This window comes from Egretta garzetta, unplaced genomic scaffold (genome assembly GCF_000687185.1).
Source record: "Egretta garzetta isolate BGI_Z169 unplaced genomic scaffold, ASM68718v1 scaffold226, whole genome shotgun sequence".
NCBI lineage: Eukaryota > Metazoa > Chordata > Aves > Pelecaniformes > Ardeidae > Egretta > Egretta garzetta.
In genome coordinates this window covers 586,826-599,342 of record NW_009260021.1, presented here as the reverse complement: position 1 = coordinate 599,342, position 12,517 = coordinate 586,826, and the positions used below count along the sequence as shown (strand labels likewise).

The following is a 12,517-nucleotide window of genomic DNA, read 5'->3' as shown; positions in this document are numbered from 1 at the left end:
TAGAATCATGGAATGTTTTGGGTGGGAAGGGACCCCTAGAGGTCACCCAGTCCAACCCCCCTGCAGGGAGCAGGGACACCTTGAACCACATCAGGTTGCTCACAGCCCCGTCCAACCTGGCCTGGAATGTTCCCAGGGATGGGGCCTCCACCCCCTCTCGGGGCAACCCCTGCCAGGGTTTCACCACCCTCACTGGAAAGAATTTCTTCCTTAGATCCAGTCTAAACCTCCCCTGCTTCAGTTTAAAGCCATCCCCCCTTGTCCTGTCCCAGCTGGCCCTACTAAAAAGCTTGTCCCCCCCTTTCCTCTGGGCCCCCTTGAAGCCCTGAGCGGCCGCACTCAGCTCTGCCCGCAGCCTTCTCTTCCCCAGGCTGGACAACAATCATCATTCTTCTCGCATCCTCCTCCAAAACGTGCGCGTTGGACCCAAACGCACCCCCTGGTGTCTTTCGACAAGCGTTCGGTGTTGCCCCGCGGCCACCAAGGACAAGCGCTACAAGCAGAATCCGGTTTGTTTTTCTCCCCAGTTGGCCTGAACACCCCAAGTCTGGCACCGACGCCCGGTGAAAGCCGTTCCGGGAGGGTCCGGGCTGTGCAAACGGCGACATTGCCGAAAGCGCCGGGCTCCGCGCAGGGGCCTCGGGGCAGGGAGGGGTTTGCCTCCGCCGCTGCCCTGTCACTGGCGTCGCACCGTGTAGCCTTTACATACATTTCTACAATTTCACAGGTAACAATCCGGCCGAGGCTCGTCCCCGCCAGCAGCAGGCTCCCTGCTGAAACTCTTTCGTCTGCGGAAAATACGCGACCTCACCCCGCACGGAGGAGAAATCCGCGTGCAGCTGACCCCTTCTCCACAAACACATGGAAACAGGAATATTTACAGCTTTAAATCATTTCTTTTTTCTGCGGGAGGGTGGAGCAGGGAGGGGTAGATCAGCAATTCTTTAAAGTTCAGGCCAAAACACATTAAAGCGTATTATTTTTAGAATAGCTGCAGGATATGTGTCTTTGGCGGGGGGGGGGGAATGCCATCGAACCCTTTGTGGCGACGCTACGCGCAGGTCGCAGTCCAGGCCTAGGGAAACGTGCAAGGAAGGGACGGGCAGGACCTCCGAGAGCCCCTTGTCTGGACACAGGGGCGATTCTTCAGCGTGGCGGGGCTCCCCTTCCCACAGGGTAACAGCAGATTTTTAGAGCAACCCGACTTAAATTGTGTGGAGGACATCAGAGCGCGCGTTTGCTGAACCCACCCTCGCCCCTGAGAACACCCTCTCTCCTTTCCACATCTTCCCACAAAGCCTTCAGTGCCCCAAGGCCACCGAGAAGCAAAAAAAAAAAAAAAAAAGAAACCGAGACAGACCCTGAGAGGCAAGGGCGCACCAGGAGCGTGCCACGGGGCGGGGAGGCTGCGCCTGAGCGAGGGCTGTTTATTAGAGCTGTAGGCTGAGGTTAAACAAGCGCTACGGGGACACGCACGCAACACGCGTCGCGGACAAATCCTGTTCCCCGTAAGGCCACGTACCCATCAGCAATGCTGGAAGCGGTGAATACGTTATTTCTGTAGGCCATCTGCTCGAGGTGCAGCTGCAGTTACCGGCCCGTCTGTTTCGGCATTTTAAACACCACCACCCCTCCCCACACCCCCCTTTGACCGCGGCACGAGGTGCGGAGCGGCTGCTGGTACAGGTACCGGCAAGGAACCGCTGGCCCTGGTCTTCAGGAATGAGCAATTTGGGTAGAGGAGCTGCTTTGTGACCCTCTTCTGTTCAGAAAACATCATCTCTAACATCTTGATAACTTAGAAACGTAGGCAGCCCAAATCACTAGTCACGTTTGAAAACCACGCCTTGGTGACCTCGGGGGTTTCGGGGTCCCCCGGTGGTACCGCGCACGCTCCCGAGGGAGCTGCCCTGAGCCCCTGTCGCAGCCACGGCTTTGAGGGCTCAACCCAAAGCTTGCCAGTAGCAAAGCTGTGACTGCTTTCAGCTGGAATTCCCCTCATGGAGTTGCTTCTGAGGTCACGCCTATAGTTTGGTTAAATAACTGGTACAGGGGCCTAAAAAAAAATATATATATATGTAATAGCTAAGTAGCTCCTGTGCTGTAAAACACTAACTTGCTAAGCTTTTGCATGCAAGCCAGCTCCCATCGCCAAGCGCCTAAAGAATTAGCTAGCTAACGATAGTCCGCGTTGGAGCTCGTGCCATCACCTCTTTCCGCCCAGGAGCCGCTCCAGAGCTGGCTCGGGGGCTTTGCAGGCATTCCTCGTGCTTCCAAAGAGAGCACCGCCGCTCCCTGGGCACGTCCAGAGCTGTGCTTCCAAGGCCCAGAGGCTGACTTCCAGGTTTCTCGGTATTCAGCTTTCTCAACCTCTCAGCGTCTGAATTAAGGGCTGAAATGAGGCGATTCTGATCTGCTAGAAGTTCAGTTTCGTGAGCGAGCATTTGTGATGTAAATAATTCAGGGCAGCAAGAGAGGCGCTACGGCAAGCCTTGGCCGGGTGGGGGGAAATTCAGATTTCAGCCAAGCAGTGCTCCTTGTCAGGAGCGGCAATTGAGATGCCTTTTCTCTGGCACATCTTGCACGGCCACCAGACGCCTACCGTCAGAGGCCAAGCGAAGGGACCAGGTGAAAGCGAGCGTTATCTTCCCCAGCAGACAGCAGACACGCATGCTGCTGCAGCAATCCACTGGGGAGCGGGCAGGAAGGGGAAATTAAACCTGACACACAATTAGAGTAAAGTGAGTCTGCAAGTGCTCCTGGAAGCCCATGGAAAGCAAATGGAAATCAGGCAGAAGCTATTTCTGGGCACAGTTTTGGGGGTGAGAGAAGCAGAAATAGGCTTTTGCTAAGAACTAAAATTCAAACCCTCCCAAGAATCCAAATATAGCGTTTAACACTTGTGGTATCGGCTTGCTTTGTGCCAGCTCACACACACTGCGCTGCAGCCCGATTGCAGAAAGGAACTGAAAAAAAAAAAAAAAAAAAGAAAAAAAATAAAATCAGCAGAGGTTTCTCACAATGAGCTTAGCTAGACCTAGGGAGCTCTGCCTGACTCCCAGCGCAGGGAGCGCTCCGGAATCTGAATGAAGTTAAAGACAGGCGGAGGGGCTCAGCACCTTCGGAAAATCAGCCCACTTATCGTTGTAGATGACACTGCCTTATCTTGTTACACTGGCACTGGTCTTGTACGCGGCTGACAGCGTAAACTAGCGGGTGCTAAACTCATTCGTTGTGATGAGGCAGTGAGAGGGAAAATAACTTGAGGAAAGGGGGGAGCGGGAATTCTGCTATCTTAGCCAGTCAGGAACTGCCGGATACATTCCGATCCGTGCTGCCGAGGACTTTCCACTGGCTGCCTTCTCCAGCTTTGCAAAACCCTGCAAGGAAATAAAGAGAAGGTGAACGCAGGAGCTGGGTGCCACACACCCCGCTGCGGTAGGGAGGCCAGCGGAGCAGCTGAACCGTGCAGGAACGGGATGGAAGAGGCGAGCCAGTCACATTGCATTAAGGGGCAACCAAAGCAGCCGTGCGGGTGCCCCTTTCCCTCCTCCTCTCTCGCAGGAGGCAGAGGGAGGAAAGCAGGCTTCTCTCTATAAAGATCTCCGTGCAGCGGCAGGGTGTCTGGTTGCCACCGTGGTGACTCCTGCCCCATCCAGATAATCGGACAGGACAAAACCATACCCAACCTACTTCCTTGTTGATCTGCCGACAGAGCGTACAATGCTTTACTTTTCCCAGCGGTTTCCATCTCAAAGGATCTTCATGGAAAGTGGTGACCGGGCCCATGGCTGACACGCTGCCTCCTCGCTGGAGGAACGTTCCGGCTGCAAACGGCACCCAGCCCCCTGCAGCAGGTCAGCCCGGGACGCAAGGAGGAACTCTCTAATGACCTTCAGAGGGGACTCTCAACCTCTAAGGGACATCCCTCTCGTCACTCAAGCCAGCCCCCCTGCTTGCCTCCCCCGGGGGAAGCTAACACAGCCTGTTTGTCACATTATGGGCAGAGATCCTGGCTCTAACCCAGGCCCCCGGGACCAGCTCTAGCATGTTGCTGGCTAATTCTGCAACAAGGGTCACCGCTTCCCACTAAAAAGCTACGGGAAAACCCCCACGTGGGTCACTCGGTCAACGTGAGGGTCAAATGCTCTTCATTCAGCAAACTCCACAAGCTCTCTCACCCGGCCCTTTACGCTGACACTGTGAAGGGGCACTCACCTAGAAGAGTTTCTCGTAGCACTTGTCACAGTGGACGATGTCCCGGTGGATGAATATTTTATCCAGAAGATCTCCCATTGCTTTGTGGCAAATTCCACACTGCCAGAGGGAAAACAAGGTGGTTGGACGGTAACCAAAGCACCGTGCACTAACGGAGGGGGCAGAGGAATGAACAGTCCCTGTGTCATTTTATAAAGGTGTGGGGATGCCAAAGCAGCGACTTAGTTTGAGGCTAAACTTTTCTACAACAGACAAACACCACTGCAGGCTTTCTCCCCCGACACTCACCATTGCCACAGACCTTACTTGTAAACTGTGCAAGGTCTGAGACAGTCAGCAAGACCCACACGGGGGCACAAAGGCCACAAAGCAGCAAGTCTGCCATGAGGACAAAAACTGTGCAAGGTCTGAGACAGTCAGCAAGACCAAAGGCCACAAAGCAGCAAGTCTGCCACGAGGACAGGGACACGAGGAAAGATGGTGCTGCCGTTCTATCAGGTGATGATAAAGAATTCTCCTTGTGCTAATACACATTTATTTGAGGAGCTGAAAAACTTTTGGGGACACAACCAACACCTGTGACTGTGTGACTTTTTTGTCCCGATGTGGATGCAAGCATTTGGCACACTATACATTACTCTGAAAGTCCGAGGGCGGGATTTGCACCAAGATTCCTCCTCCCACCACTCCATTTCACAGCACCACACAGAAGGCAGTCAGTAGCTATGGGTTTGTTTTGGGTTTTTTTACCCTGAAACAGTATTCATGGCAGCAGATGTTGAGATGCTCTATTATGATCTTAGGGCAGTCTCGGATCTCACGGCTGCAGTAACTGCAAACAGGTTCACTGGACCTGCGGAGGAAGAGAAGAGTGAATTCCTCTGTAACACAAGCTGGTTCCAGTCCCAGCACTGGTACCAGAGGCTTCTGAGCTAACACCAGCACCGCTGTCCATGACCTGCCTGCTCCTACAGGTGTTTGACCATGTCACATAACAGCACGGAGGGACACGTGGCGTCCCGGAGGTGCAGAGACCACGGCAGCAGGGCAGTACAGATCTTTAAGTCAATGTCACTGTATTTTCCAAAGATCATTTACACTTTGTGCTGCTGTTTCACCAAACACATACCAATATTCTAAAAAAGCAAAACCTTAAAGTCATTTCTGTTTAACAGTTTGCTGAAACCCCCAAGGGCAGCCCCGAACTGTCCTACCTCTGCAGGGGAGTGCTGGACAGGTAGCTGTGGTAGCCATAGGTTGCTCTCTCCAAATCGTTCAAATCCACAGGGCTGCCACTGGGGACAGAAGGAAATATCAGCACTTGGCAGCGATACATGGGAAGAGCATCTCAGATGGAATCGCTGACCGTGAACCTGAAGTCCCAACTGTAACATCCCAGCTGCCTGTTGCTTGGTGAGAAGGTTGGTCCTTCCTAACCAGCTCGGAAAAGGCATTTCCCTAACAGAGAGAGGGCTGAGAAGACCTAACAACCTTGCCAAAGCAAAGGGAAGGATACTGCTCTCTCCCTCCTCTGCTGTGTTCCCAACCACATGCTCCCCCCCACCCTTACTCCTTGCCAGCCATCAGACCCCTCCGTGAGCCAGATTGTCTCATTAAAATGGCAGAAAAGGCAAGGCTGGCTGGGGGGGGGGGGGGGGGAAAAAAGGGGGAGAGGAGGAGGAGGAGCAAGGGCTGCCCCGTCAGCGAGAGCCACGGCTGCCTTGGCTCTGCTGCCCAGGGGCCCGCAGCGTGCCGTCCAGCAGCTCTGGAGTTGGGACATGCACAGGCCGTGGCCCAGGCTGGGGGGACCAGTGTGTTTTCCCACTGGCTGCTGGATGAGATTGGCAAAATCCTGTGCTGGCCGCTGGGCAGGCAACCTGTGAAATCCTGCCTCCAGTACACTCATCAGTAAAGCTTCTCTGGCCCCACTGGGGTCCTGATGTTTACATAGGGACCCCATAAACAGCAGCTATTTTCACTGCTTCCTAAACTCCCAAATCCTGAACTATTAGGCAGGAAAAGGCACGGAACACATCCTTAGTCTCACCTAGCTGAGTGTTCCCTCTCTGCCTTCTGTTTTTGCCTGTGGTTTTTAGACGCTGCGGCAAGACACTCACATCTGCTTTCCTAGAGGAAAGGCTAGAGATTTATGGAGTCTGTAATCAGCTACCACAGTAATGCCAACGCAGCGCTGAGGGAGGACAAGTGCCAGCAGGGATGCATCAAACTGGGTGTTAACTGGCTGCCACACCAACGTAAGCAGGAGGTACATAGGGCCAGGTTCTGCTCTCAGTCACGCTGGTGTCAACCTGGAGTAGCTTTACTTAGCTACCTCTGAGCAGAATACAGAAGACTGAAGATGTAAGCTTGAAAATGGCGTCTTTTCTAACTCGTAAATAACTTTTTTGAGCGAGAACCCTCGACCTCCACATTTTTCTCACCGATTCCAATGATTCGTTTCTGCGCGCAAAGGCACAGTGAAGCCTGACAGTGCCAAATATGCAGCCTAAAAAACTGCAGTGCAACGTTTTCATCCCATCACCCACCTTAGAGGCCAACCCACTCAGAGGGGGAGCGTCCCCCCTCCGCTGGGAGCTGTGGGGCAGCGGTCCTCCCGTCACCGCATCGGGACTGGAGAGCCCGGTGGATTGCAGAGATACCCGCCTGGGTCCCCAAAGCAGCACACTGTTGTCTTAGCAAAACTCTCTGCCCACCCAATGCAATAATCCCTCCAGGGCTAATTAGCTGAGGCACAGCGGCGTGCTGACGCAGCGCTGACCGTGCCAGCTCGGGAGCCTGCTTGGTGTGTGTTAGCTGGCGAAGCCACACGCCCTTGCTTTGCGCACGTATGTAGACACATGACTCTCTCTGGACACTCCTCATACCTGCCGTAGCGCGGGGAGGCTGATAACTCGCTGCTGTTCACGTACTCCTTCACAAAGAGGACCCCTTTTCTGGGAACGGATGGGAAAAGAAGGAGAAGCATTTGCATTAGAAAAGACTGGAGCTAATGCGAGAGCGCGCGAGGGACCACATGTGTGCACTTGGACACGTTAACGCGTGCATGAAAAGGCACAGAGCGAGATGGTGTTGTTCTTGAATAAACACCGAATATCGAGCATTGTTGCTAAATAACACCTAATGTTCCTCTCTAATTAACCCACCAAAACAAATCAAGTTAATTACAAAGAATGGGACGGGTAATAGAACTCTCTCATCCAGTTATCCCCTGTTTTGCAGGGATAAGTCTTTTTCAAATCATGTCAGGATTATGCACACAATAAGCATTTAGAGAGCTTGTGGTTCTGCCCGTTAACATTAAAACCCTACTGGCACGGCACTGCTTACAGCGCCTCTTTTGTCACTGGAACATCTCCAGCGTTTCCAGCCATTATAAATTGCTACTGGTTTGGTTTGGGGATGTTTTTGCTTACAGAGCTGACCTTTCTTGCATATTTCTCCCTCTTTAAAAATCCTGATTTCAGAATGACATGTCCCCATCTGTCTGTCTGTCTACAGCTCTGCCGCAGACCGAGGGCAGACGCTGTGCCCACTGGCGCTCTTCCCAGAGCCATGAAATGAACTAATCAGGCTCTTTCTCCATGGTGCATTTTCGTTGCTGCCTATAAGCTACGATTAATCCTCTCTTCTTATATGAGCAAACTAAGCCATGTCACAGCTAAGGAAAGAAAAGAAAAGCTTTTTTTTTTTTTTTTTAACTTAGCATAGACACTTCCCTAGTGTTTCAGACTAGAGTCTCCTACTTAGGCAGGTGTTGTGATAAGCAGGCCATAGCAAGGCCAGGAGGACCCAAATATTGCCCATCAAAGCCTATGCTGACCTGTCAACCACTTTGAAACCCCTCTCTAAACTGCGTAAAACTGTGCAGCAGTTTTCACCTCTGAGGTGGGGCTGGTGGAAGCCACAAATCCCAGAATACAGCTCTGAGCGACGGAACGCTACCTCCTGTAACACATGACAGAGCAGGGTCCTGTGCCAGCCCCACCAGCATCTGGGACACTTGCTGTACGTAGACTGCTCGCTTGCTCATAACTGACAAGGCAAAGAGTCTCCCAAGAGCCCCACTCCTGTGATGAGCGTGCATGGCACCAGGAGCTCCACCGTGTCCCTCCAGCTACAACATCTTACGGAGGATTCACGATGTTGCCACCACTAAAGGGAAAAGACACAACTCATACAGCGAGCTACGCCCTGGTCTCTACAAAAGGGCGCCTGGAGGGAAGTACCCAGCCCATCTCCCCCCTTTCGGGTGGCTCCCACTGCTCTTTACCCGGCGGTGCTGGAATCAGGCTGGTACCCAGAGGCCGCTGGGCTGTTGTGCGGTAAGGTGGCCGTCGGACCGCAGATCCTCTCGCTCGAACTTGAGAGAAGCCTGGCGAGAGAGAGAAAAGTCTATGGGCACTGGGAACACGAGCCATGACATGACCCAAGCTGGCAGCCAAGACAAGACCTACCGCTACCGGCAGGAGGGTGCAGTATTAAGGCCCTTAACCAGGCAGATTAATTTGTCTTTACCACAGACCAAAAAGGCTCCTTTCTCTTTTTACTGCCACGTAACAGTACTACTTCTCTGGAGAAGTGATTTGGGAACATATCATTTACAGAGTCGTGGGAGAAAAGATCAAACACGATCTTCAAATAACTACAGACCATAAGTGAATTCTGTAGCCCGAATGGGAGCAGCTACGGAGAGAAACGGCCCACAACACATTGAGGGAGGAGGGGAGAGGAGGACATGTTGGCCAAAGCCCAACAAAACTATCCCCAGCATAACTATCCCCAACTTAATAACTTCAAAGCTACAGAAGGGAGAAGGCAGCAAAACTATGGCTACTAAAACGTCATCAGAAAGCAGCTCTGCCTATCCACTCAGCAATGAGGCCCATTAAGTTTGCCTTGCAGGGACGGAGCTGATCTTGCCTGCAGCCAGTCCTCAGCTATCCAAGGATCTTGCGCCTCCTCTTCACAGCCACAACATAGTCCCCTTTACAGATCCAACACTCAGACCTACGCTGGTACCTCCATACAGTGTCAGACTGCACATGGATGGACCGACACTGCCACAAAGGACTGCAACAAGCCCAGGGTAATGGTATTCCATATTGGATACCTCCTACCCCTTCCAACAGCCTTGTTCTGGGACCAGTTCAGTCATTTAATTGTTGACATTTTGGAGACAGTCATCGTCTCTCTCTGCTTTTAGCTCTCTTTTTTTTTTTTCCTGTAGCCTCTGCAAAGGGCGATTTCTGGTCAAGGGGGGGTAGCCAGCAACCAGCCCCTTCTTTCCCTGTTGTGGCATCCCGCATGGGGAAAGATCTCCAGAGACCAGAGATGGATGTATCACAGACCCTGTGCTGGGTAGCTCTTGCTAGGCATGGTTTAAGAGTAGTTCTGTGCCTCCAGATCACACATCCACGCCCTGGAAACCATTCGTCTCTCTCTCAGCTCCTGGCTTTGCTTCCTAGCTGCTCTTCCATAGCAGTTTCACGGATGTTTCCCTCAGGACCGTCAAGACTACCCATTTACCTGGTGCTGTTACAGTTTAAGCTGTCCATGTAGAACGGCACCCTGTGGCTTCTCTGGGAAATGGACATGGTGGTAGCTCTGGGAAGGGAGTCGTGGCTATGAAAGGAAGTGATACAATCTCAAGCACTGAACTTGAGCACATGAGGGATTCTCACAAGTGGTGAGAATCTTGGCTAAATGTCTCCCTGCTTAGCATCGAAATCACCCACGCACCACAGCCATCCATGCAAACAGCACCTCACTGCACATGCTTAGATCCAGGGAATTGGTACTGAATAGATGTAGCAGTGGGGCGTCCTCTGGGTTAACAGGTTGGGATCCCACCCTTTGACTTCTTACCGTCCAGCCGTGGGGTTAAATTCACAGTGTCCCCTGGCACTAGTGCTGTCATATCTGCTGTGCCTCGGGCTGCTTCTCCCGTCATAAACTCTCCCTTCGTAATCCGGGGTAGGTCTGGCAAGGAAGCACAACGCCCCAGTTACATCGTACCAGGAGTCACCAGAGGCCCCACATTGGCTAACTAATATTTCATCTCAGTGGTCGCTTCCATGATGCTTTCTCTGCCCATTTCACCTGTGCTGGTTCTGCAGCAGGCACACAAAGCTCGGGGGCTAGGAGAGCAGACTCAAAATCTGTGGCCTGAGAGTAAAGCCGAAGCAGTTCACAAACGGATATATCTTCAACATCGCTTCCTTTCCCAGTGCTCGCCAAAAGCACCTGCACCATCTGCACGTGTGAACTGCTGCCCAGCTGGGTGTCAGACCCACACATTTTCACTTTTCCGAGACAGAATTCATTATCGGAATGGCTTTAACCTGTGGGCAGAGCTCAGGCTCTTTCAATAGCAAAAATGAGCTTATAGTTTATGGCCATTCTTTTCTTGCAAGTGCCCCGGGGCACAGATTATGTTTATATTGTATATCAGCACTTTGATCCTGATTAAAGCTTCAGGCAACTGTATAACTTAATGTTAAACAATGCTGAAAAACCACTGCAAATCACTGCTGCATTAACGAGAAAAAGAGGGACAGGCTAAGCTCATCGTAAGATGAGGAAAACCCCGCTCTGGGCAAGACACGCGTTTGGTCGAGGACATAAACCCAAGGGCAGGAACGACGCGCGAGTTGCTTGCCCTGCAGAGAGGCGTCAGCATCACACAGTGCCGGCGGGTGGTCACGGGCTGTGAAGTACAATAAAGGTCTGTCCCAGTTTTTTTAGTCCTAGTCTGCAAACGCCTCCAAAAACAAGTGAGAGCTTTGTGACACCGACTTTCTGAAAAATGCTAAAAGAGGTGGTAAAGGCTACATTCGGATCACACGAATGAACATAGATATATATATATAAATAAATAGTAGTTACAAGCGTACAACTTGTCTCTCATGTCAGTGAGGATCATGAGAAATAAAACCCAGACTGCTCCTGAATCACCACCTCTGCAGTTACAGAGGAGCAGCAGATGTGGTCTCTCCACACCAGCCAGGTGTCCAGGCACCACACAGGTCATCTGAAGACAAGAACTCTGCAGTGTTACGGAGCAATTATCAACTCGGATCTCCCGAATCCCTTCTTCAGCCCTTCAGGTCCAAAAATGATCTTGTTCCATTTGTTGTGAGACCTGGCAATACCATTGCTCCCTCTGGCAACACAATCCTGTTCTTGCTTCTTGAAGCAGCGATCGTACAACCCGGACCAGAGTTTCTGTCAAATATTTCTGGGCCAGCAGCTTTCCCCATCCCTGCGTCCCATCCCCACACCCTTACCTTCTGGTGCCGAAGGCCTGGCTGTCTACGTAGGATGGTATCCTGTGACTGGGGGCCGACACGCTGATGTTAAAAGGCTGGCGGTCCATGTACAGAGGCATGGGGTGCTGGGTCTCATACGCACCGAGAGCACTCTCTTTTGAGCTGAAGTTAGACCTGCTAAAGAATCAGAGCCAATTGGACCATAAAGCCAGTGACTGTATTTGCTATGACCAGCTCACACAAGTGTTCAGAATTTGCCTAGGCTGGATCATGCCTCTTTCTACTGCCGTCCCAGTTTCAGCTGGGAGAGAGTTAATTTTCCTCCTAGCAGCCAGCACAGCGCTGTGGTTTGGATTTACTACCAGAATAATGCTGGTAACTCACTGATGGTTCAGTTGTTGCTGAGCAGGGCTTACACCAAGCAAGGACTTTTCTGCTTCCCCTGCTCTGCCAGGGGCACAAGGAGCCGGGAGGGGGCACGGCTGGCCCAGCGGACCCCAACTGGCCCAGGGGCTATTCCAGACCACAGGGCATCATGCTCGGGGGGGGGGCTGGCTGGGGGGGGGGGCGTGGCTATATATTCTATTATTATGATTACTACTTTTTTTTCCCCTCTACTGCTTTATTAAGCTGTCTTTATCTCAACCCACAGGTTGTACCCTTTTTTTTCCCCCCCCGATTCTCTCCCCCATCCCACTGAGGGAGGGGGGCAGTGAGTGAGTGGCTGGGTGGTGTTCAGCTGCCTGCTGGGTTACACCACAACGACTGGCCATAAGGAAAACCTGGGACACCATGCCCTTAACAGGTTCTTATGGTCAGGGGAACGGCAGAGGGCTATGCTACTTCCCCTCACCCACACGAGCTGAATTCCCAGTACAATGAAATGCTGCAGGATTCAGCAGTGGTCTAAGTTGTTAACTGAAATGAAATATGAACAACCATACGTGGGTGGAATGTTAAAGCTAATATTCCTTCTGCCAGTATCATTCAATCGGCGTACACTGGGCAAA

At 52.1% G+C, this 12,517-nt stretch overlaps 1 protein-coding gene across 1 annotated transcript in view; it reads right to left on the bottom strand.

The window, feature by feature from the left end:
* Positions 1 to 4,218: 4,218 nt before the first annotated feature.
* The window catches only part of ZNF185 (zinc finger protein 185 with LIM domain), a 32,419-nt gene continuing 24,120 nt past the window's right edge, over positions 4,219 to 12,517 (bottom strand). Inside the window, exons 23-29 of the mRNA XM_035896161.1 lie at positions 11,526 to 11,684; positions 9,766 to 9,861; positions 8,510 to 8,611; positions 7,104 to 7,172; positions 5,433 to 5,513; positions 4,969 to 5,071; positions 4,219 to 4,317 (exon numbers count right to left, since the gene is read on the bottom strand). Of these exons, the coding sequence (XP_035752054.1) occupies positions 4,219 to 4,317; positions 4,969 to 5,071; positions 5,433 to 5,513; positions 7,104 to 7,172; positions 8,510 to 8,611; positions 9,766 to 9,861; positions 11,526 to 11,684 (709 nt within the window). The remainder of the gene's footprint in view (positions 4,318 to 4,968; positions 5,072 to 5,432; positions 5,514 to 7,103; positions 7,173 to 8,509; positions 8,612 to 9,765; positions 9,862 to 11,525; positions 11,685 to 12,517) is intronic.